At 47.1% G+C, this 24748-nt stretch overlaps 1 protein-coding gene across 3 annotated transcripts in view; it reads right to left on the reverse strand.

Annotated features, from left to right (window-relative positions):
* Pfkm (phosphofructokinase, muscle) overlaps window positions 1-24748 on the reverse strand; it is a 39055-nt gene continuing 14307 nt past the window's right edge. Inside the window, exons 1-23 of one of the 3 annotated variants that reach the window (XM_050128940.1) lie at window positions 24173-24312; window positions 19592-19684; window positions 13545-13618; window positions 12606-12683; window positions 11078-11267; window positions 10695-10860; window positions 9805-9849; window positions 9337-9445; window positions 9117-9212; window positions 8912-9004; window positions 8212-8337; window positions 7149-7213; window positions 6610-6673; window positions 5798-5947; window positions 5402-5472; window positions 4823-4910; window positions 4592-4744; window positions 3993-4157; window positions 2956-3017; window positions 2659-2770; window positions 942-1041; window positions 758-863; window positions 1-532 (exon numbers count right to left, since the gene is read on the reverse strand). In XM_050128940.1, coding sequence (XP_049984897.1) covers window positions 388-532; window positions 758-863; window positions 942-1041; window positions 2659-2770; window positions 2956-3017; window positions 3993-4157; window positions 4592-4744; window positions 4823-4910; window positions 5402-5472; window positions 5798-5947; window positions 6610-6673; window positions 7149-7213; window positions 8212-8337; window positions 8912-9004; window positions 9117-9212; window positions 9337-9445; window positions 9805-9849; window positions 10695-10860; window positions 11078-11267; window positions 12606-12683; window positions 13545-13618; window positions 19592-19676 — 2343 coding nt within the window. In that variant the 5' untranslated portion in view covers window positions 19677-19684; window positions 24173-24312 and the 3' untranslated portion in view covers window positions 1-387. Of the gene's footprint in view, window positions 533-757; window positions 864-941; window positions 1042-2658; window positions 2771-2955; window positions 3018-3992; window positions 4158-4591; window positions 4745-4822; window positions 4911-5401; window positions 5473-5797; window positions 5948-6609; window positions 6674-7148; window positions 7214-8211; window positions 8338-8911; window positions 9005-9116; window positions 9213-9336; window positions 9446-9804; window positions 9850-10694; window positions 10861-11077; window positions 11268-12605; window positions 12684-13544; window positions 13619-19591; window positions 19685-24123; window positions 24144-24172; window positions 24313-24748 lie in introns of those variants that run through there. The other 2 variants (XM_050128944.1, XM_050128933.1) reach the window with 2 other exon arrangements.

Raw genomic sequence — 24748 nt, forward strand, 5'->3', positions numbered from 1 at the left:
CACAGTGACCAGCTGGCATTTATTAGTGTAGTTATACTTCATCACTGTGGTAAAAGTAAAGGAACCTAAGACTCTTTGTTATCACAAAGAAATAAATAAAGCTTATTTTTAGGAATCCTCTGGGTGGCTGAAATCTAGCAGGAGCACTAGAGAAATCCAGCCTACATAAGAGATGAAGCTGGGTGGAAGGAAAGACAGCTACCTAGAAGGAGAGTCACTCGCTGCCCCTCCCCCAACTCCTGGCCACAGCTGATCAAGGTTGTAGGTACAAGGAAACCTAATAGGGTAAGGGGCTAGGGCTAACACACTGAGAAATCATGGACTTAGATCTACCAGGAAATGAGCTGACCATGATCAGACACTCTTTCCCTCTCACTCCAAAGAGGTCTAGACAGCAGCTTCTCCAGACCGCTTCCTAGAAATGTGCTCCAGGTGGGCGTGGTCAGAGGTGTCCAAATCAATCTCATACTTGGCTAGGATTTTGAGGATTGGCCTCAGCTTCAGCCACCACTGTTCTTTGGGGATTCGGTGCCTACAGAGAAATGAAATAATGGTGATGTGATATTATCATATGCCAATAAGCTTCTACCAAAGGCTTCTGGGAAGAAGCTGAGCAAAAAAAGGCTGGATTTCGGGCATGAGTACCTACAGTTGTTACTACAAAAAGCAAAGCATTAGAGACAGTTAACAGGCTGTGGGAAGTAGGGCTTGGTAGCTAGTAGCAGCCAGAAAGCAGTTCTAGAATGTCATGACTTACTCAAAATCTGTCTGGTCCTTCAGCTCGGTCACTGGCTGAAAGACCAGGGCCCTCTTACGCATCCCCAGGACACAACCTGAGTCTGGAGTATTGGCAAAGATCCGTCCTGGAATAAAGGATAGTCAGTTAGTTTCTACTGTGGAGGGAGCTTCTGGAGAGGAACGCACCCTCCCGCCCCACATACCATTACGGTAGCTCTCCTTGATTTTCCCAGACATCCAGTTCATAGCCTTGGCACCCATCTTAGTGGCAAAATTTCTGTCGAAGGGAGTCGGGCTTCCACCCTGAGGGGAAAATCAGAAAACTAGGAGGAAAGGATCCTAATGGCTCCTGGATTAACACGACATTTTGAGGCAGTGCAGGGATCCAAAGTAGCTGGTCCGTTATCAAGCACAGGGCAATTAGAACACGGTAATCACACAGCTCCCTCCACTCCACGGTAGTCAGGTCCCACTTCAGTGCCACTGTCTACCGTTTAGCCTGGCAGCCTGGCGGCCACCACGATCACCACTGTGGAGATGTCCTTGTCCTCTGTAGCCCAACCCAGCTGTCCCAGGTAGAACCTCAGAATACTGTATCAGGCCGGGCGGTGGTGGCACACGCCTTTAATCCCAGCACTCGGGAGGCAGAGGCAGGTGGATCTCTGTGAGTTCGAGGCCAGCCTGGTCTACAAGAGCTAGTGATGCCAGGATAGGCTCCAAAGCTACAGAGAAACCCTGTCTCGAAAAACTAAAAAAAAAAAAAAAAAGAATACTGTATCAGTTTTTCTATGAACTAAGAGAAAAAGGGTAGAAAAGGGGAGGAAGAGAGAAAGGACACAGGGCTTCACACACACACACACACACAGAGTAACGCTCCATTCCTGTATAGGCTGCACCTTCCCTGATATTGGGAATTCTTTGTAGGTAGAGAAACGTTGGTACTAAGAGGCATTGGCTGGGACCATCTGGAACTAGTTAGTAGTAACCATGAAAGAGGCCTTTCTCCTAAAGCCCAGTTAGTAGACATGGAAGCCTACACTCATTCATCGGGCTCAAGAAAGGCGAAGGTGTCATGGAAAATCGAGGCTCATTCAGCTTGAATTCACTTAGATGTGTGACCCTGAAAGGATTTCCTCTCTAAATCCCATTTTTCTGCATTAGAATCACTGGTTCTCAATTAGAGATCCCTGGTGGGGACATCTGGCCATGTTTGGGGGTGACTTTGTTCAAATTGAGGGTGAAGGGGAGGTGTGACTGTCTTAGAGGCCAGGAGCGCTGTGAAAGCCCCTACAATGCACACAACAGCCACCACAGCAAAGAATGAATCGTCTCCCAGTGGCAATACCAAGGCTGAGGAACTACATCCTAAGCAAAGAGGATGGATCACATCTCTGGAACTGGGTGGTGGTTTGAATAAGAATGGGCCCCATAGGCTCAGGGAGTGGCACTATTTGAAATTAGAAGAAATAAAAAGGTGTGGCCTAGTCGGAGGAAGTGTGTCACTGGGGGTGAGCTTTGAGGTTTCCAAAGCCCAGGCCAAGCCTAATCAGTTCTTTCCCCTTCTTTCTCTCTCTTCTCTCTCCTCTCTCTCTCTGCCTACAGAAGAGGCTGCAGCTCTCAGCTATTGCTGCATATGTGCAGCCATGCTCCCTGCCATGATGATAATGGACTAACCCTCTGAAACTGCAAGCCAGCCCCCAATTAAAAATTTTCTTTCATAAGAGTTGCCTTGGGCATGGTGTCTCTTCACAGCAACAGAACATTGACTAAGACAGATTGTGTCTAAGATAAAGACGTTTTCCTGTGTAACCTGACCTTCTTCCATGGTGACAGGGAGGCCCCAGCACACACTGATGGGAGCCTCTATGGCCGTCGGGGCTCTGGGTAACTAGTGAAGGCACACCTGGGGTGTCTCACTACCTGCTGCATGTGGCCAAGCACGTTCTTCCTGCTGTCGAAGATGCCTTTGCCCTCCTCAGAGTACAGGTTGAAAATGAAGTCAGTGGTGTAGTTCTCATTGCACTTCTCATTCCTGCCAGGGAAGCCAGAAGCCTGAGTCTCCTCCATCCCTGCCTTCTGCTTTCCCGGGCTCTTCTACCTCCTCCCAAGGCTCCTCCACCCCCACGCTCTTCTGTATCAGATTCCTCGGGAGTCCCAACCATAGATCTACACTCAAGAGTTCCTTCTGCACTTAGGAACAAACTGCTGATGCGGTACCTTAACACGAGGCCCCTCTTCACCGTTGTCTTCATCTTCTGCACCAGATGCTCCACGTTCGCCTGAAAGAGAAAAAGTGAATCCTAAGCTCAGCTAAGACAGGCACCCTTGTCCTTCCTCTACATCAGGCCTTTCTAAGAGGGAAGAGGGCATGGGGGAGAGCTGTTCACAAGCCTGGGTTTGGACTAGGTCTATGTCCCTTAAGAAGTTCAGTGCCCATAGCACTTCGACCCAAACCGAGACATGCAGAACTGAGAGAGGGGACATTAGAGAAGCTTCCGTGACTCACCCTCCCCCACCTCTGTCCTCAGAGAGTGACTGCACACAACCTGTGTTTTCACACTTTTGACATGTGCTGCTTGCATGTAAAGCCGTGGTTCACTGTTGGGAATGTGCACCCTCATCTGAGCTCGGAGAGGGGATGGAAACAAGACTTCCACTCTCCGCTCCTGGCAGGGATTGGCTGGGATCCTGAGCTGGGAGTTCCCCCAACCTGCTGCTAAATCTCCACTTAAAGCATTCTTCTCCACCACTGAACTTAAAACTGGGAAAAAATAAATATCATTTGATCTCTCTGTAAAATATGAGTCCTGGCCAGAGGCGAAGGAAGATTTCCCTCAACTGGAATGGCAGCAAGAGAACTCTGAGGGGAAGAGATCATAGATTTCTCAAGCATTCAAACTACCTGCTCTCTTAAGAGGTTTGAAGTTTTGAAACCCTCTACACCTTTCTCACTTATACCATGAAAGCAATAATAATAATTACATGCCTGTTATGAAGATGAAATACAAACAGCACTAAGTGGCATAGCAGCAGGCTACCTGAGAAAATGCAATCCCCAAATAGTAGCTATGGCCATGTATGGGAGACAGTGCTGGAGAACACTGGCAAGGAGCCCTTCTAGTCTTTATGGGGCTAGGTCCATCAGCTCCATCCTCCCCCTAAACTCCCATAGCGTTGGTTACTATAGGAACACTCGGGAAGATAGACTGGAACAGGAGAGACACCTAGAAGGCTCTGCTCTGGGAGCCATCTACCTGGAGATCTCGGATGGTGAAGGGCTCCTCAAAAATGTAAGCAGCATCAGCCCCAGCTGCTAGTCCTGCCATGGTGGCCAGATAGCCACAGTAGCCACCCATAGTCTCGATGATAAAAACCCGACGCTTGGTGCCTGCTGCGGACTGCTTGATCCGGTCACAAGTCTATAAATAGACAACAGGCCGCAGAAAGAGAGGGTCAGAAGTTGGATCTTTATTCTTACTCAGCTTCTTTTATTAATTCAACTCCAGAGCTATAGTTTTCTAGGCCAGTGAGACCCCTGGACCTCATCGAGGTCCTGCGTTCAAAGAGGGAACTACATTGTAGAACTTCTCTCCTGGGAAGAAGGCCAAAGCTATCTTGAATGTTGTTCAGAATAGGGATATTATACTGTACAACTTCAGAGGATATAACAAAACAGGCCCTTTGGTAACAATGATATGTTTTTAGGCGAGGAAAATGAATTACAGCACAGATGCCTGGCTGCGCAGAGGATTTCCCAAACACTGCTATTTATTTCAGAAAAAGAGACACACTTTCCAAGACCAGAACAATAGTAGGGGGCTAACTGGGATAGGGGGTGGTGGCAGGTGCTCACCGTGCAGATGGTATTTAGTGCTGTGTCAGCCCCGATGCTGAAGTCTGACCCGGGGACGTTATTGGAAACCGTGGCAGGAATGACCACAAATGGGATGCAGAGCTCATCAAACAGCTTCCTGCCCTCCATCAGCTCCAAGCCCCCTGTGTAAGCCTAAAAATAGCAGCAGGAGCAGACATGAGAAAGAAAGGGCAGGCGGAGGGGGAGGAGAGGGGACAGTGGGACACTCACCTCAAAGCCCCCAATGATGACAAGGCCCTGAATGTTAAACTTAGTTATGTTGGCACTGATCTGTTCCAAGTTCTTCTTGGGCAGGGTCCTGGTTGACCAGTGTCAAGGAGCAGGGAGTAGGAAATTTGGGGATGAGATAGCAAGATAGAAGGGAGAGAAAAGTTAAGAATTAGAAGGTGAGCCGGGTGCTGTGGCGCACACTTTTAATCTGAGTACTTGGGAGGCAGAGGCAGGCAGATCTCTGAGTTCAAGGCCAGCCTTTTCTACTGAGTGAGTTCCAGGACAGGCAGAGCTACATAGAGAAACCCTTTCCCAAAAACAAAACAAGCAAACAAACAAGAACTAGAAAGTGCTCTCTTTAGTGTCTGAACCCGCGGCCCATTCTTCCCCACAGTCTCACACCGTTCTAGAGTACACGGTGGATCTCTGGTGGTCAGACCTGCTACACGATGTCCTCACTGAAGACAGGCTGAGTTTTCAGCGCAGTTGACGTAGGCCCTAACATGATTGACTGATGCCGACATTCTAAAGAATCTTAGAAGGGTAACTGGGAGAGGGTGCTCCCAAAATACCATTTACCTTTTAGTACCAAGTTTGGAACCACCTTGACCAGTCCAGCCTCCGACATAGCTCCAGCCAGCTTCTTCAATCTGCAGGGAAGAGCACACCACTCTACATCGTAGCCAGCGTGCCAGGAAGTCCATGTGTGACCTAGGCCACATCCTGAGTTCTGACCCTACAGAGTTCCCCACACTGAATTTCCTCTGCCCTTCTGACTCACGTTGGAATAACAAGCACCTATGACGGTAGGCACTGTAAGATGTGATGTTTGGAAAGGATTGTCCCAGGGTTCCTATCCTTATTACCCTAAATTAACTCTGGAGAGAGCAAAGCTGATGGACTGGCCACCCCTACACTGACCCTCCCTGGCCCCATACTGCACGTGTACATCCTCCCTCCTTTGTGTTTCCGTACCTGACCTTTGGCCAGCCCCTCAAAGCCATCATGTACAACCAGCACTCGGTTGCCCTGGATAAGGCCGATCCTCACAGTGGAGCGGACCGCGGCGTTCATGCCTGCAGCTGGGGCCCCCACATTCATCACAGCCACTGTGTGCAACCCTCCCTGTTCAGAAGGAAGCAGGGAGAAAATGAAGAGAGAAACACCCCAGAGGGGAGGGAGATCACAAAGAGGAGCCAAATTCTGAGTCCCCAGGGAATGCCAGTGCACAGCCTTCCACCTTATCCTATAGGAGCAAAGTTCTACATGTAAGACCTTAGTCATCATTACATAACAGACAAAAGGCCTCAGAGGACAATGCATCCCAAAGTGGGGCCACTTGGATCCTGATCCACCTGAGGAGCATTCCTGTCTGCTGCTCAGCGTCTCACTCTGTGCTGAGGGAAGGGCCCAGGAATCTGCATCCTTCATAAGCAACCCAGACAACTCTGATAGATAGTAACACCATGAACTGCTCTTTTAAGGGAGCAGGCTCTGAGGTAGATCTGGGTGTGATTACACCCACAGGATCAAAGCCCTCATTCCTGCTTCTTCAGTGAGCTTTTGCCCACCCTGAACTGGGTGTGAGTCTTGGGTTCTCTAGCCAGGACAAGGTAAAAACCCAGGACTAGTATCTGGGGCAGCTAACAGAGAGTCATCACATGGGATCGGGGCTCCGGCACTGAAGAACAGTGGGGGCAAAGATATGGCAAGGCTAAGGTTGTGTGGACTGTGGGTAGCACTTCGTGAAGAGAAACTGGGGGGAGGGGGCAGAAAGCTGCCAGTACCTTAGAGACTGGGGGTCTGACGTGAGCTAGAAGCTTGTACACCTCCCAGTTGTTCATGAAGCTCCTAAAAAGAGTGCAAAGAGAACAGGATGTCTTCAGGCCACTCCTATGGCAGGCAGCCACAGGAATCTGGGTCAGGAGTTGGGTCTTGCTGAGTTTTCCACAGGGTAAACCTCTAAGGAACTAACCAGGCAGAGGAGGGACCAGGAAGAGGATTGCCATCACTTATCAAACACTCCCTGAGGGGTTTCGTCCCAGGTGCTGTGCTCAGCCTATGAGACCATTCCTTGCTTAGAAACACCCAGAGCCTAGCTGAGGGCCATTTCTAGAAATAGCAGACTAGAGTGAAAAGTTCTTTCCAAGGAGAGCACCCCTAGGTGAACTCTTGGGCACCTCACAACTGATTTCCTTGGGGAAGAGACTGTTGCAGATATAACTAGAAAAGGCAGCTCATGTTTGGGGCCTAGAGTGATACAGACTTTTGGCTTCATTCTGGTTTCTGGTTGCTAGAGTTAGTGAATTTCTGGTCACTTTCTCACCGGCCTCTCAGCTTCATGGCTTCATCGAATCTCTTCTCATCCATAGCCTTGGTCACGTCTTTGGTCTAAGGGAGGACACAGCAGCAGTCACAACTCCGAGGCATGATTCTGTTTGACCAAATCTCCTCTGATGGGATCCTGCTCATCTACACCCCACCTTTTCCGTGTCCCCCAAACTATCATAGAAGCATCTTTATTTTCCCTTAATTTTTCTGAGTAATAAGCAGCAAAAGGGGACTAAGTTCTAATTCTGGGCAGAGTAGAAGAGTGCTCACAGGCGAGAGAGCCTTCCCCCTGTGCACTCAGGTCCCCAACAGTCTTGGGACTACTGAACAATGAGGAGATTCCACCAGGTGGGAAGTCCCCACAATGTGCTGCTCAATGGCTGCCTTCTACCCAGAGCCTGGCTGGGCTTCTGGACTCTGGGGATGCAGTCTCAAATATGGATGCAGGTTATTGGGTTTCTGAAGTCTCAGAGAGAAGCAGGCCCCAGAGTGGGGGAAATTCAGGCATCTTCAACAATCAGGATCAATACTCTAGTTCAGCAACCAGCCACTGTATTCATATCGTGGCATCAAAGGAGTGGCTACCCTAGAGAAGCCAACGTTTTCCAGGTACTGCATCAGGTGCAGCACAGCATCTCCCAGCCTTTATCACCCCGGAGGTGAGCAGTGGTCACCCTGGGTTGATTGGAGAAACTCATTTAAGGTAGATGTCATATAGAGAGAGGAGGTAACCAGCTAGAAGTTACTAATTAGTGTTCCCCAAGTCTCGGTACTGTTAGGAGGGAAGCAGCATTTGTGTCCCTCCTACATAACTACATGATTGGTGATTATAAAACATGAGAGAGTATGTGGACTCCATCTTCTGTAGGACCACAACAGCCGAGGGAACCAACGCTGAGTGGTGGTCACAGCTCTGCAGATGGCAGTCCACTCTTATGCTGCCATCCTGCCTTTCCATCTTTTCCTCTAGTGGGACCACAGAAGTTGATCTCACTCCTCCCTGAGCTCCCAGGAAAGGGCATAAGACTGCTAAGGCACAGAACGGGTTCAGCACTTACCACTTGGACACACTCCATGAGGGGCAGGCGCACTGCCTGGTTACCAGAGAGGCTCACCACACAGGCTGGGGTGTCTGGGGTCCCCTCCAAAAGTGCCATCACTGCTTCTACACCCATTCTGCTCCCCTGAAGGAGTCCATGAAACAAAGAATTTTCTTAGACCTTCCTGTTTGGCTTAGCTAAGAGCCAGGATGCCCAGGGCCCTTTCCAAATCCTAGAACTGAGCTCCAATTGAAAGGCTGCATGCATCTAGGAGCTTGCTGTGCTTTACCTCCCTACCCAGATGTCACCAAAGCATGATGGCTGTCTGCCCTCTTGTCATCAGAACCCTAAAGACTGTACTCGGTTCCAGAGAAGCGTGCCCATGACACATGGTGATCAACAGAATATGGGAGGTTAGCAACACTCTCTTCTTACTGAGCAGATTGCCTTTCTTCTGAGTGAAACGGGGTAAGAATGATAAACTGAGTATCCAAGGTTAGATCCCAGTAGCTTCCCTGATGCTTAGAGCTCCAAGAGTGATCCTCACAACTAGGGGTGCTCTTGCCTGTCATCATCTTTGTGTATGGGAACAGATGAGGACCACTGTGGCCTAGAGGCTAGTAGAGGGACAGCATGGCTAAGGATATAAGCCCCATAGAAGCAAGACAACAAGGCTGGGGGTTCTAAGGTACAGGAGCCGCAAAATCCCATTACTTACCAGAATCCGATCAAAGGCTGATGGCGTCCCACCCCGCTGCACGTGTCCCAAAACAGTGACCCTGGTGTCATATCCAAGACGCTTTACCACCAGCTAAAAGGACCAAGAAGGGGAAACACAAAGGGCCAGGAGGAGAAGCAGTGTCAAGACTCGGAAGCCAACAAGGGAGTGGCCAAGCATGCTGGGCACAGGGTTTCACACTAACATTCTTGATGTCTTCTGAGGTGATTGGTTTTCCATTCTTGTCTATTGCACCCTCGGCAACAATGATGATGTTGAGCCGAGAACCACGGGTCCTCGTCTGGTCAAGAACACGAGAGACAGCAGTTAATGGAATTAAACTGGTGGGTAGAAAATGTATCACCCATGAAATAGGGTGAGGGTTTTTTTTTTCCCCTCAAGGGTAAAAGATAAAATGTTGATACCTCACTGAGTCGACGACAAAGGTGTTCTTCCCAATCATCATCTGGTGGACATTCAGGAATAAACACCCAATCGGCCCCACAGGAGAGAGAGGTGACAAGGGCCAGGTATCTGAGATGAGAGCCAGAAGCAAGGACTAGCAATCTTTATAGTCCACAAACAGTCTCATCACACCAGCATGTCCCCTTAGTTGATGGATGATACGGAGTCCCTGCATTTCATTCTTGAGGCAAATGAGCACTAGGCCTGTCAATGAGATGCTGTCCCTGAAGAACAGCGTCACCTTACTGGCTTCCCAGCTCAGAGACTGCCCATCCTTCCGTGTGTGCCTGAGCATGGCCCACATGCACATATAAGAGGGGAGATAGTGCAGAGGCAGGGAAAGACAGTCATGTTGTGAGGACTCTCTGGGAAGAGGGAAGGGCCATCTCTAGATCTATGGTGTGCATGGGTCAGGATAAGGATCTTACCCACAGTGGCGGCCCATCACTTCTAACACAAATGTCCTCTGATGGCTGCAAGAAAAAGACAGGATTTACAGTCTGCACGTCCCAGTGGCCAGGACCAAGACGCCATCCCCACCTAAGTTCCTTGGCCTCTGGGAGATGTGTTTATGCTATCCAGTAGGTTTCCTGGAACACTATGGAGACATGGGAGAAGCAGTTTAGCTTCCTAGGACAGTATGGAGACTCCATTCCAGGAAAGGAGAAGTCTCAAAAGCAGAGAGAAATAGAAAAGATGAGGAAATGGGACTAGGCTAAATTGAAGTTCTGCAAGATTACCCAGGGTAGATTGGCAGCCAACTGTCTTCCAGTTTCCTCCACTGATCCTCTACCTGACCTGTTTACTTCTGAACAGTGGTGCTAATGGCATCCACACAGTTGGAGAGGGCAGGTCAGATTGTGAGCTCCCCAGATCTGCCTTACACTGAACCACAATCCTGTAAGACAGTGATTCTCAACCTGTGGGTCATGACCCCCTTGGGGTTGCGTATAAAATACCCTGCTTATCAGATATTTACATTATGGTTCATAACAGTAGCAAAGTTACAGTTATGAAGTAGCAACAAAGTAATTTTATGGTTGGGGTCATCGCATGAGAACTGAATTACAGAGTCACAGCGTAAGGAAGGCTGAGAACCACTGACATAAGAGATTGTAGGTGCTCAAGACCCCAGAGCAACACGCCTGAAAGACAGCACAGAGAGCGGCAGAAAGGCGTTTAGGGGCCAGAGCAACTTCAGATCGCTAGGGGTGAGTCTCAAGCCCCCGAAAAGCACTCACAGGGGCTTTTTATTCTCATTCGTTCTTGCCCGTCCTCTCATCTGCTTCTTTACTGCCTCCCTCCCGGGTGCTCTTACCTCTGAGCAGTGGTGGTGATGGCGTCCACGATCTCTACTATCCGGTGCAGGGCAGAGTCAGTACCAATGGTCATATCAGTGCCACAGAAGTCATTGTCGATTGAGCCAACCAGGCCCACAATGTTCAGGAAGCTAGACTTCTTAGCCTCCTCAGCTGTGATCTTCCCTGTAAGGGGGAGCAAACCAGAGGCCACCAGCTGAGGAATCTTCCACACCCACACAACAGATTACTAGAGAGACTGTAAGCAATGGTAGGAAGGAGGACAAAGATTGTTCGTTTGCATGTAGTTAACATTTTTCTCGAACAGGAGTTAAGAATACATACCTAACACATGCATGCACACACAGTCACATGAAAAGCAATACTGATGCAAATGTCTTACCATTTTTCTGGAGGTCATTCAACAAGTCACTCCACTCCGAACGGAAAGTGTCAGCCCCGGTGAGGCTGCCATCACCTCCGATGACACACAGATTGGTGATTCCCCGCTTCACCAAGTTGTGGGCAGCCCGCAGTCGTCCTTCTCGCTCCCGAAAGTCTTTGCATCGGGCACTGCCAATCACTGTGCCTCCCTTTATGGGAGAGGGTAGAATTTAGGTCTTCAGATAGCACAGCCAATTTTGAGTTCAACATTCAACCCAGTGATAGACCAGCATAACCACACCACTCCCTAACGTTTCCTGGCATCCCCAAGTCACTTGTCCCTTACAAAGGAAAAGAAAATGATGCTGGATGTCATAGTGTCATCCCCATATTCTGCCATACTTAGGAGACTACTAGGATAACTATTTCACTAGAGATTTTATCATCAAAATGATTGTTTTCAAGAATAAGAGAATTTGTATATGCATTAGCTTCTTTTCTAGCTTTATCTCTTTACCTCCATCTTTCACACTGACTTCTGTCTGCATTTTCCTTAGTGTCTGGCATTACTGGATTACATCCAGACTATTTTAAGGAATTCAAACCCCGTATGCTTGTAGTATCTCTCTAACACACTGAAATTCTATCCAAGATCACTCAGACAATTGGTCAATTGGTTCCTTGGAGTCTATGGTGTTGGTAACAGGGGCCACAGTATCCAGGTATTCACAGGGGAGAAAACTACTCTGTATGTAGCAAGTCTTGATTTCCCGGGAACTTATAGATACTCCAAGAGGTAAGTAGATTCAAGAGTTTTCATAAACAATAGATGCTCCTGGCACCCATGGCTCTGGGGTATTAGTAGAGGATACTTATTTATTCTTAGGCCACTCTGTGGTGGGCACTATTGCCTGTATGGAAACTTCACTAGATCACTACATATTAAGTGGCTTCCCATGGAATTTTTAAAGGATCTAGGTAAAGAATGGGATACAGCTGTGATTTGTAAATTTCTTACTAGATCAGTTATAGTTCTAAGCTAGCGCCGAGTGGACACATCTTAAAGAACTTGAACAACATTGGATAATCACAGAGGGCTGTAGATAGGGAAAACCAATTTCCCTAGGATTCTTTGAGATGCTGCAGGACAGTCTCAGTTCCCTTTCTTCTTTAAATAGTCCAGTTTCAGGCCATCACATCTCTATCACGAGGACTGGCTGAGTTCAAGTTTGTTGGCCTCGGTCCTCCAAGGTTATTTTCAGGGCCAGACTTTCCCCGTGACCCCAGAGTGCTTATGATGTGCCAGTTGCAAAAGTCTTGCTATGACCTTTCGATAAAGGGCAAGCCATCCTGGAACCACCTTCTCACCCCCTCAAGCACTGCAAGAAGCCAGGATGGTGTTTTCAAATGCAAAGGGTAAAGGGTAAATATAAGCCTCTTCTGTCACTGAAACCCTTCACACTGAACCAAGTGGCAGGGGATTTGGGACACCAGAGTGGGATGAGACAAGGGCAGTACAAACAGAACACGAGTTCTCTGGGACATACCAGCTGAAGCATCATGGAAACGCTCTCCCAGGTGGCCTCCCTGATGTGTTCGCCACCATCCACCAGGCCTTGGTAACCCTGAAGGGAGCAGTATATCCAGTCAGTCTCCCTTAAGCTCTCTAGATAACAGCTCCCCTAGAAAGAGGTCCAAGCTAAACCATCCCAATAGTGACCCCTGGATGCTCGTGAGAATGTTATATTTAGTGGATCAGTCCCAGAAGGGACATGTCAACTTTTTTGGATATTCTAGTTTCTCTCATTCTTTTCTTTGAGACAGGGTCTCACTGTATGGCTCTAGACGACCTAGAACTCACTACACAGGCTGGCCTCCAGCTCACAGACATCCACCTGCCTCTGACTCCAGAGTACTGGGATCAAAGGCATATGTCACCATGCTTGGCCACCGCCCACTCTCGAAGTATCAAAATACTCTTCCATCTTAATTCCTTTTTACCCCCTCATGCTATTTCCTCCGAGATGTTTCCCGGGAGAACTAGAGAGAAAGGAGGATGGAGGAAGGGAGGGAAGAAACAGGACTTATTATAAAACTACCAAAGTTGGCAGAAGGGCACACAGACTATAAGGAAAGGACGGACAAAGCATGAGAGGAACTGAACACAAGCAGCCAAGGAGGAGTCAGAACCTCAGAAAGCTGGGAAATTTCAGAAACACAGCGACACCCTGCCTCTCTGGGGCTCTACCCTTAGTTACAGTAAACTTGCTAGGAAAGACATCCCATCTCAGTTCTATCTCCGTGAGTTTCTTCTTTTAAATTCAGTTCGCAAAAATCAGAAGTGGGAAGGAATGACTCAGGGAGACAGAGCCAAGGAAAAGAAAACGGCATTGCAACAAGGAGGTGAGGAAGAGAAAGTGGGAAGAGGGTGGGAGGCAGATTAGGCAGAGAACAGAGAAATGGCAGAGAACAAAGTAAGAACCAACCTCATGGACAAAGAAGACACGGGCCCCCGTAAAGATACCAACTCGAACCACAGCCCTGACAGCAGCATTCATACCTGTGAGGAGGGGAGGAGAAATCAGGGACAGGTCACTCGAAAGAAGCGCAGTCCTGGAACGCATAGCAGTTACATCTGGCTAAAGACTGGAGTTAGTCCTGTGAGTCTAGATTCCTCTCACCCAAGTCTTCTCTCCCCAGTTTCAGTGGCTGCATCCAATGCTAATGGAGCTCCAGATACCCCATCCACTTCCCCTCCAGTCCCTCAACCTTGACCTTCCCGACCTTGGCCTGCAAGGGCGTCCTGAGAATAACGACAATGCTAAAGCAAGCACTTTCTCAACTGTGTTTTGTGGGTTAGATACCACTAGGCTTGGTCAGAGATTCTCTCTCTCTCTCTCTCTCTCTCTCTCCTTTTTTTTTTTTTTTTTTGATATTGCCTCTTTAATCCCTCCCATAACCTGGATATTCTTCCATTTCACAGATCTCAAAATGGAAGTTCAAAGGTGTCAAGGTCACAAAGCCAACACCCCACAAAGTTCAGATTTGAACCCAAGTCCTCTGTGTCCACATTAGCACTCTAGACTGGACTCCGTGCCCACAAGTCTTCGCAGTTTCCCTTGTTTTCTGCACTGAATAGACATCCAGTTTTAGGACACTGTTCACAGGGAAACATGACTTTTTTATGGCTAAGTGATCTGACAGAATATAGTTTGTTTCTAAATATGTTTATTACGGGATGGCAGATTCTTTCAGGACACACACACACACAGAGCCACCATTTGAGCTGTCTACATTACTACGTGTGCCCCGCAGTTGTGATTCTCCAGCTCCCTCGGTGCCAGGAACTGTGTGGGCAGAACTGGTGAGGTGTGCACTCCCCTCCCCACCAACCTACCGTGTAACCTCACCGTCCTACCACGTAACCTCACCGTCCTACCGTGTAACCTCACCGTCCTACCACGTAACCTCACCGTCCTACCACGTAACCTCACCAGGAGTCATGGTGGTGCTTGTACATCTCCAAGACAGAAAACCAGCTTCTAAAACTGCTGTAGCCACCCTCTCTCAGATATTTTAGTTTCAATATAAAAGGTATCCTATGATTCTTAAATACTGAGCCTGCAAACACTTGGGAAACCGTGACTCTTGGAGCCTGTGCTGCACCAAACTTAAGACCATCGCAAACTACTGAACAATCCAGAGCACTTAGAATAAGTTTTCCTTTTCTTTCTTTTCCAATACTTGCAGGTCGACATAATATCTATTATAAAGTTATTAGGTCTAAATCGGATTGCAGGTCCATTCAGCCTTGAACAAAGATTAACAGAATGCACACCAGGGTTCTGATGTGGTGCCGCGTGAGAGGGTACAGCAGTGAACACAATCTAAGAACCACTGTCTCAATACGTAAAAGCTTACAGTGTGGTAAATGACCCCCAAGGAAAGGGAATGTAAAAGCACAAATGAACAGGACAGGATTATCTCAGCTTGTCAGGAGTGCCCAAAAATACAGCATTTGTCCTGAAACCGAGAACGGGATTTCCAGTCCTTTCTGTCAGACAGATGATTGAGGAAGACCCTTCTAGGCAGGGAAAATTGCAGAAAGGTGAGGGCCAAGAAATAACTTCAGGTAATTCATAATTATAAAGAGTGAAAAGCAGAATGGGAAGTGATGAGAGATAGGGCTACAAGTGGGGAGGTGCCCGGATGCCATCTGAAGAAGTCTGAATTTTATTCCATAGGTCTGGGTTTAACTGGGGATCTATGGATGTGTGATCAGTTTCAGCAAATCCATAAACCCCATAAAACTACATGAGAGTTCTGTGATCTTAACATTCCTTCTAGGAGAAGGTCCATATCATTCATGATCCTTAAAGGGGTTTTTAACTCCTCTCATGCAAAAAATAGTTACAGAGAATCAAGAATCTCTAGGAATTTTGAGAGTTGAGGGACATGATAAGATTTGCATTGCGTATCAGAAGGGCTCTGGCAGCAGAGTGACAAGCAGCTGGTTAGCGGGGTCACTGGGAAAGGGGACCTTCTGGCACCCTAGATAAGACATGAGGAGGCCTCGTTGTGTGGGACAAAAGAGATAGGGGACAGAAGACACTCAGAGAACAAAGAAAGGGACTTGGATCCAATAGGTGACAGGCAACAGGGTGTGACTAGATTTCACACCCTGAAGAGAGAGGTGCCCCCTTTGGACATAGTAAAGGGTTAAACTGAAGTGCCATTAACTGGGCATTTAACTGGCATGCTTCATTTGGGAGGGTAGGGTAGAGGACAATGTGTTCACATTAGGATGGGTTGTATTTAAAGTCCTTGTGGGACATGCACACCAACTTGGAAGAGAAAACATACATGATTAGAGAGGAAAAGGACAAGGAGCTGAACTCTGAGGAGAAGTGACTGTGGTTACTAATAAACTAGGAAGAGAGATACAAGAAGAAGCAGGGCTTAGCAATGTCTTAGAAGCCAAAGGAACCATTTCAAAAAGTAGGAGCAGTTTCAAATGCATCTAACAGCGCGTCTAAGATAAAGATCGAAAGGTTGGGCTTGTCAGCAGAGGCACCTATGAGCATGGCTTACTTATGACATCACTTAGGCACAGTCCCGAGAGGTCTAAAAGTCTACGTTCATATATTAGCTGGAATGATCTGGAACAACAAACTTCTGCACAGGGAAGGCCGGAGGAGACCCAGTGTGTGTGAAGGGAGCATCAGAGTCAGGGCAGAGTCCTCAAAACCCCAGGACAGATGAATAAAGCCCGCTCAAAACAATGGTTGCAGATGGGAAACTGCTGCTTACTTCCCAGGCCGGCTCTGGACTACACCCTGAGGATCTGAGGAAATGAAGAGCTGTCGTTCTGAAATGTCACAGCAGAGGTTTCTTTCTGACCCCAAGCTGAGAAAGGCGTGAGGGGCACAATTAAAGAAAAATAAATGACCCGAAAGGTCTTTCCTGTTAAGCAAGCACTAGTTGGTAGGAATATCCAAATCTTTGGGAAGAAGAAAAACCCCGCAGTAAGGAAAGCCAGCTTTCTCCTCTCCCTCCTGCTTCTGACCTCAGCCCTGCCAATCTGCAGAGACCACCCATCCCACTTCTACATGGACTGAGTGTTTCCTCGTCGTTTTTGGATCCCTTTGTCCTCCTGCGCTCTAACCTTAGCTGCCTAAAAACACTGGACTGGGAAGCACGGTTTACATGCAGAGTCCCCAGTCTTCGGTCTCTTCTACCCAACCTCACTGCTTAGCCTAGTCTGGCCGTAGGCCAATCCTGGCCCGACTTTTCTTAGCTGTTCCATGTTTCCCTAAATAACCCTCTATGAGCAGCTGCATGACTATTAGAAGCACGATGAAGGATAAGATTACAGGGAGCATGTAAGAGATATTCGGGGACAAGCAGGAGGGGCTCTGAAGAACGTAGGCTTGCAACCTGAAGCAGCCAATGCTGTCTCTGGAGAGATCCTTAAGGAGGAAGAGCTGGGTCTTGTGTCTCTACAAGACTAGGTAGAAAATAGAAGCTAATAAAAAAAAATTGCTATATTGAGGATGACCTTGCATTTCTGATCTTCTTGCCTCCACCTCCCAGCTGGGCTTCCAGATGTAGATCACCATGAGCAATAGACGCGGTGTCTCATGCACCTAGACAGGCTCTCTACCAACTGAGCTACATCTTCAACCTGATCACAAGGGTTTGGGAAGGTGGTACTGACAGGTTTCTTCCTGAGCTTTGGAAACAGTAAAACTTATGACAAATGTTTGTTATATGTGAATTATACTCTCTAGTGGATGGATACTAAAAAAATTATAAACCCTATGATAAGTATCCGGAGAGGTAATAGAATCCCAGTCCTGTACTCCTTTAAAAATAGGATATGTACGCATTTGGAGCCACGGCCTGGAGACAGCCGGCTAGAACAGATGGCCGAGGTCCTTTCCAAGACAGGATATGCCAATGTCAGGAGGTTCAATGAAGTATGGATCAGTGGGGCTGTGGCCTTTTGGGGTTGGAAAAGGAGTACGATTTAGTATTTATTCCATTCAGCCCAACATTCCAGATTCTTGACTTTTGAGCTTGAGACATCTAATTCACAGTCATAATTTCTACTTCAAGATACTGACTTTGCTGAGCTCAAAGAATGGTAGCTGTGGCCTCCATGGGTTTTACAGAGTTCCGTCTTGCTTTACCATGATGCCTGCGGACCCTTGGGAAAGCAGCATTCCTATTCTTTCCTCCCGGGAGGCCAGCACGCTGTCTCTGGGGACTGAAAAGTGTGTCGAAGATCACAGTATTGACATGGAATTCTATCAATAGAGGAGCAACAGAAGTTGGGCTAGCGGCATTTCCAGCCACCACCAGGGTTCTGTATTCCTAGTCCGATCATTCAGGCCTCTGTGCCATGTCCTCCTCCCTCAGGCTCTTCATGATTAATTCTGATTTGTTACATAATTATAGTCAATAAATGTGTTTAAATTTTGAAAGTCTGATCTTCAGCATACACTTTTCAGTGCTGATCCTGTATCCTCCGTACTTAGATGGGTGGGTTAGGAAAAGAGACAAGCTGAAAAAAACCCACAAGACCATATGAAATTTTGAAATATGCTAATGAAAAAATACCATAACCCAGGGTTTGGGGAGATAACTCAGCCAGTCAGCTCAGATCCCAGAGCCCATGTAAAGCTGGACGCAGTAGCAGGCATCTATAAAACCAGTGCTGGAAGTGGAAAGACAGGTGGGTCCGCAGAGCTGGCTGGCCAGTGTGCACCAGCACGCGGGGCATGCTTATATAATCAATGAGAAACCCTGTCTCCAAAATCAATCAATCAATAAGTAAGTAAATAAATAAGGTGGAGAGACTGAGGAAGATATCCAGCATTGACCTCTAGCTTCCACACACGTGTGTGTGAGCGCATGCAAAGAGAGAGAGAGAGCGAGAGAGAGAGAAATACCATGAGAGCAAATATCATCGTTTTCATAGATGCATCGTCAGCATCCACCACTCTGTTTGATCATAAAAGGTGCTCAATAATTTGTTTTCTTTATTAGCCATCCACTTCCTGAGTGTGTGCTATGGCCAGCCACTCTTCTAGGCACCATAATTGAATAAAAGGATCCGTTTATTGTTTTGTTTTTTTTAAAAGCATTTTTCTTGTGAAGCATTTCCCAATTACTCTCACCAGGATTTACCATATCCATCATGGCCAGTGCACACTGGCTTTCTTGTGTTCATGTGCCTGAGTAAGAACCCAGCAACACAAAGAATCTCTCTCAAGAGAAGTCAGCTTCTGCAACAATAGGGCTCTGCACAAAGTGAGTGCTTAGTCCTTGGTACTAAGTCACAGAGTACCCTAGGGCCAGAAGCACCAGAGGAAACCTGTTAACTCTTCAAAGAGATTATTCTCTACAGCGTACTATCAGCTCAAATATATGAAAAAATGAAAGTGGGAATTGTTTTGTTCTTGAAACATGTTCCATCTCTCCCACCTAATCTTTTGCGCATACTTTATTTGTACGGCCTCAGACTCTATTCAGAGAAAGGTTCTCTCTGTTTCCTACCCCTCCAGCCCCACTGGGTCTGTGGTGATTAACTGATGTTCTTCTCCTTGTTAAAGAACCAGAAGGGAGGGAAGCACTGGCTGAAGTTGGTGAGTGCAGACACTCCCCAGGGGAAAAACCTGAGGATCCAGCTGGGTTACCCAATACCAACTCCAAGTCTCTTCCCTTTCCCTATCTCCCAAGTTCTTGAAATCTATTGCTTTCTCAAAAATCTTATCTCAAATTCTCTCCAATGCTGCTCAAGGACCAACAGCATTAATTTCCAGAGAAGTTGGATAGAATTTCTATGAAAGTTTGGGTCAACAGTAGCAGAGTAAATAATACCTAAATTCACTTAGAGGTCTGTGTTAGAACTTCTAGGAAAACCCAAGATCCAGTGTGAACCTACATGAAAATAGTACCAGTCTACAGACTGAGGGAGTCAAAAAATTCAAGAATCATAACAACCATGTTTCTGTCCCCTTTCACTTACCTTGGGCATCTCCGCCAGAGGTTAACACGGCGATGGCCTTGCCGATCCCCAGCGTTTTGGCTGCATGATGCTCTTCATGGGTCATGATCCACTCTACAAGTCAAGACAATGGTCAGTTAAAACGTGACAGATCAAGGTGCCGCTTGCTCAAGAAGTGTCTGTCTTAGACTGGCTAGAGCCACCCAGTTAGACTCTCCCACTAAAGCTGGGCTCTGCAGCCACAGAGCTTTGGAAGTCTTCCAGAGCAGAGATGCACCCTCTCAGAGTGACAAGCTAAAGTGTCAGAGTAATCTAGACCACAGCTACATAAGTCCTGGCCTATCCTTCCCTGCCCCCTCCCACCCCAATTGGAACCTGTCTTCAAAACAGGCTAAGGTCGAGAGGAAAGGACACTTAACCAGAAAGACAGGAGGAAGCAAGAGGAAATCTGAGTGCATCCTTTTAATGAAGGAAGGAGGTGTTGCAGAGGGCATAAATCAGGTGAGGTTTGGGTACTGACAGAAAACCAGCAATGAGGAAGCAGTCAGGTGCAGGCTGGCTCTGGCTCAGAGTAGAGTGAGCAAGGCTGGATGACAAGGAGCTAGAACTAAAGTTTGAGATTATAAAGGAAGGCACATGAGAGCCAGACAAACAAATGACGTCAATCTTAGGAATGGTTAGGGTCTTTCTACAGTTCTACCCATTCCTCTCAGGTTTTCTAAGCAGCAGCTGAATCCTTTGTCTTTGGGCTTTGCCCCTCACATTATATGCTATCAAATGGAAGGGTAACAAAAGTTCTTCTACACACAGATACACATGCGCACACACACACACACACACACACACCAATATTGTGAGACCTTTATATAGCCATTTATAGAAGATTGTGTGTGTATGTGTGTGTGTGTACATCTTTAAATATAAAATACAAAGCATACTTTGTTAGGATTTTTGAGACAGGGTTTCTATGTAGCTTTGGAGCCTGTCCTGGAACTAGCTCTTGTAGACCAGACTGGCCTCAAACTCACAGAGACCTGCCTGCCTCTGCCTCCCGAGAGCTGGGATTAAAGGTGCACACTACCACCGACCGGCAAGGCATACTTTTATATCCATAAAACACCAATAGGCTCATCACTTCCCATTACCCAGGCTAACACTGTTACTTTAAAATGTGTCACCTGCCTCTCAGAGTCAACACTGCCACTAAATCCTCTTTCTCTTCCGGCCCGTACCCTCTTTCCTATCCTTGTTGCCTCCTTCTACCTGAGTTGTTGTGGCAATAGCTGAGCTTATCTCCCTTAATACATTAGCTTGTAGTGCCCTTCTTCACGTTATTAGAAACACAAAATGAACTTTCATGGGAAGGCTACAGGCCCCTGAGGCTTTGGGAGAGGGAGGATTCATGAAAAGGAACAAGGACTTTAAGGGTAGTTTGCTTCTGTCTAACATCTGGGGAAATTGGGATAGTTGCTTATAGAGACTAAGTCACAGAAACATACAAACCCATAGATACCAATAAAATATATGTGGTGAGACAAACATGAAGATAGACATATATGGTTAGAGACAAAGATTAACAAACGCAGTAGAAAATCAGCATTGACCAGTCGAGTCAAAACTTCGTGATTTCCATTCCAAGCTCCCACGACTGAGCCCTGCCTACTCTTCAGCCCTCTCACTAACCACTACCCATGGATCCTCTGGCCCATGGCCAGCTGAGCATTACTTTGCTAGTCCAGACACACTGCATCCTTTGGCAGGCTAACCGGTCTCTTTCCATCCACCCACCCACCCATCCATCCATCCACCCTCCATCCACCCATCCATCCATCCATCCATCCATCCATCCATCCACCCATCCACACACCCACCCATTCATCCAGCCAGCCATCCACCCATCCATCCATCCACCCATCCATCCATCCACCCATTCAACCAACCAACCATACACACATACATACCTCACTCTATCATTTAAAGCCACACCTCCTTATCCTTATTAACCTACTAAATCTTTACCAGATATCAAAGGTCCAGAAAGCCTTCTTTTTGAATTTTCTATAAGTCACATATTATTTGGAAATAATTATTTATTTAGCATTCAAATACAACTTTATTGACATTTTAATTGCTTTTTATACACTAATAAGAGGACTAGACTAGATGAAGGGTTAGCAAACTACAGCCTGTAGGAAAAAATCCAGCCATTTTCACTTATTTCCATGAAGGGTCCTTACATTTTAAATGGTTACAAAAATATTTTATGACAGGAAAAAGAATTAAAATTCAAATCCCCATATAGCTGGGTACTTGCCTGTAGTTCCAGCTATTCCAATCTGATAGAACTCAAGAGTTCAAGACCAACCTGGCAACCTATCACAACCCTGTCTCAGAGAGGGAAAAAGCAAAAGCAAAAGTGTGTCCACGCTCTCCGTGCTCATCTTGTGATCTAACACTGTGCAGGGTCTACAGCAGACCTGACGGTGTGCAAAGCCTAAAATACCCTGTGTCCTTCTAGTAAAGCTTCCTGACTGCAAACCACTAGACTGCGTTATTGTTAAATGCACTTTCTCTAACTAGGCTGAAAATTCCTCCAAGGCAGGGAGTATGTTTACTTCTAAAAGTACTTCCGGTGCTGGACAGATGACCCAGAAGTTCAGAGCACTAACTGTTGTTCCAAAGCCCTGGGTTCAACTCCCAGCACCCACAAGGCAGCTCACAACTGTCTGTAACTCCTCCCCACTGGACACCGTCTTCCAGCCTCCATAAGCATGAGGCACACATGTGGTGCACAGACATACATTCAGACAAAAGGCTTATAAACAAAACAAAAACAAAAAACAGTTCCAATCCTGCCCATTGAAGTGTGTGCACACAGCGAGGATCAGTAACACTTGCTGAGAAGCATCAGTGAACCGAAGACCACAAATACATGAAGAGTGGGCTTGGGAATAGATATACCTCCAAATTCCACTTCTAAAGCCTCAGGGCTGGGAATATAACACAGTGTGCAGTAATGGCAAGGCCCTGGATTGCAGGCATCACAAGTTAGAAAGAAAGAAAGAAAGAAAGAAAGAAAGAAAGAAAGAAAGAAAGAAAGGAAGGAAGGAAGGAAGGAAGGAAGGAAGGAAGGAAGGAAGGAAACAGGAAATGGAATCAGTCTAGAAGGCCATCAACAGATGAATGGGTAATAGAAATGTGGTACATATACATAATGGAATTTTCCTCAGTGTAAAAAAACTAAATAAGAGGCTGGGTGGTGGTGGCACATGCCTTTAATCCCAGGACTAGGGAGGCAGAGGCAGGTGATCTCTGTAAGTTCAAGGCCAACCTGGTCTACAAGAGCTAGTTCCAGGCCAGGCTCCAAAAAGCTACAGCAAAACTCTGTCTCAAAAAAAAAAAAAAAAAAAGGCAGTTAAAAAAAACTAAACTAAATTATTAAATTTTCAGGAAAATAGATGGATCTGCAAAGAGTAATATTAAGTGAGGTGACCCAAACTCAGAAAGACAAAATCTGCATGTTCTCCCTCATATGAAGATCCTGTCTTGTAAGGTGTATATCCAAGATCAGGAAGAGGAGTGAGTAAAACCTAGAACTTAGGACGGAGACCAAGAGAGTGAGACAATAGGTAATGAAGGATGGGAGTCCATGGAACATGAAAAGAGAGATCAGGGTACAGGGGGTGGGGAGATAAGGGGAAAGAAAATCTACTAAAACACATTTTGTTATAAAATGTCATGGTGATATCTAATAGCTTGTGTGCTACTTTTAAATTAAACAAACAAACCCTCAGGCACACCTAGGACTTAGAAAGTGACAAACTGGGAAAGCAACATAGACCTAGAATGTGACCGTCTCAGGTTCTGTTGTTCTTGAGAAAGACTACATGATTGGAGGAAATAGAAACCCAAAAATTTGGGAAAGAAATAGACATCTGACTATGCTGATCTTCAAACCCTCAAGTTTTCTCTTCTCTTTCCCTCCTGGAGTTCATCACCTGTAGAAGCCCCTGGATGCCTTGATGTCATAGTTTCAGTGGGAGGGGAGAGAGTTCACCCTACCATGGCTGGGGTGCTGACCTGGAAACAGCAGCTCACCTCCTAATCTGTATGTCAAGAGGCACAGGAGATAAAAATGCATGCAATTCGTACACCAACAACCTTTAAGGGTTCACAGTGACACGCATGTGGACATAGTCACAGATACTAAATATAAATATACAGAATCGTGTGTGTGTGTGTGTGTGTGTGTGTGTGTGTGTGTAAGCACGCAGGAGGCAGGAACGCAGCATCATAGGTGCACCAATTTGAACTGGATGTGTGCCAGGGGAGGGGTCGGGCAGCCAAGTGCAACACAGCCGTGCACCCCCGCCATGCATCTGGGATCTGAGTCTACAAATGCTAGGAGGGTAAGTAACCAAGGGGCTCGGCTTCTTCACGCGAACCAGCTCCCATCCCCCTCTCGCCTGCGATTTCGGATGCCTTGTCACACGTCTGGCCCTCTGTTCCTTTCTATCCTCCCCACCGACTGTTCCCAGCACGTTCGCTCCCACCTCACTCTTGGCTTCACCCCTCGCTCTCCACCCCAGACCTCCCTCTTGCCTGGTAGTTTTAGCTCTCCTCCGCCGTCGCTTTCTCGCAGATTGTCCTTGGGGAAAGGAGGAGGGGAGTTAGGCGAACACAGGGAGGAGCCAGGTGGAGGCAGCCGCGGGAGGAGGGGAGGCTTCCAAACCTCCACTGGCCAAAACTGGCAAGGAGGCTCCGCCTCCCCCTGTTCGCCTCTCCTCCTCTTCCCCCTTCCTTTAAGAACTCTGCTGCTTTTGCAGACTTGCTTCCCAAAGACCGCATCTTTATCTTGGGAGCTCATGAACGTGGTGAGAGATAGAAATTACGTAGTTGCTAATCTTGTTTCCAACTGAGCCAACTTTTCCCTTTCTTGGACTGCATGAGATTCCTGGAATTCAACTATCTCTTGCCACTGTTCAAATCCTCCCCTCCATGCTTAACCACCTCCATCAATCTTAACAAACATTTTATGCAGAGTCTGTGGGACAGACCCCTGCCTTTAAGAAACACCCAACAGTGGCATCTCTTATCCAGTCACCTCAAAACTCCTTCCACATTTGCATCACCTCTCTCAGAGATCATAGGAAGAACCCAGCCTGCGTGGTACCCAGA

This window comes from Alexandromys fortis, unplaced genomic scaffold, assembly GCF_014885135.2.
Source record: "Alexandromys fortis isolate MF-2015 unplaced genomic scaffold, M_Fortis_MF-2015_v1.1 scaffold_28, whole genome shotgun sequence".
Taxonomy (NCBI): domain Eukaryota; kingdom Metazoa; phylum Chordata; class Mammalia; order Rodentia; family Cricetidae; genus Alexandromys; species Alexandromys fortis.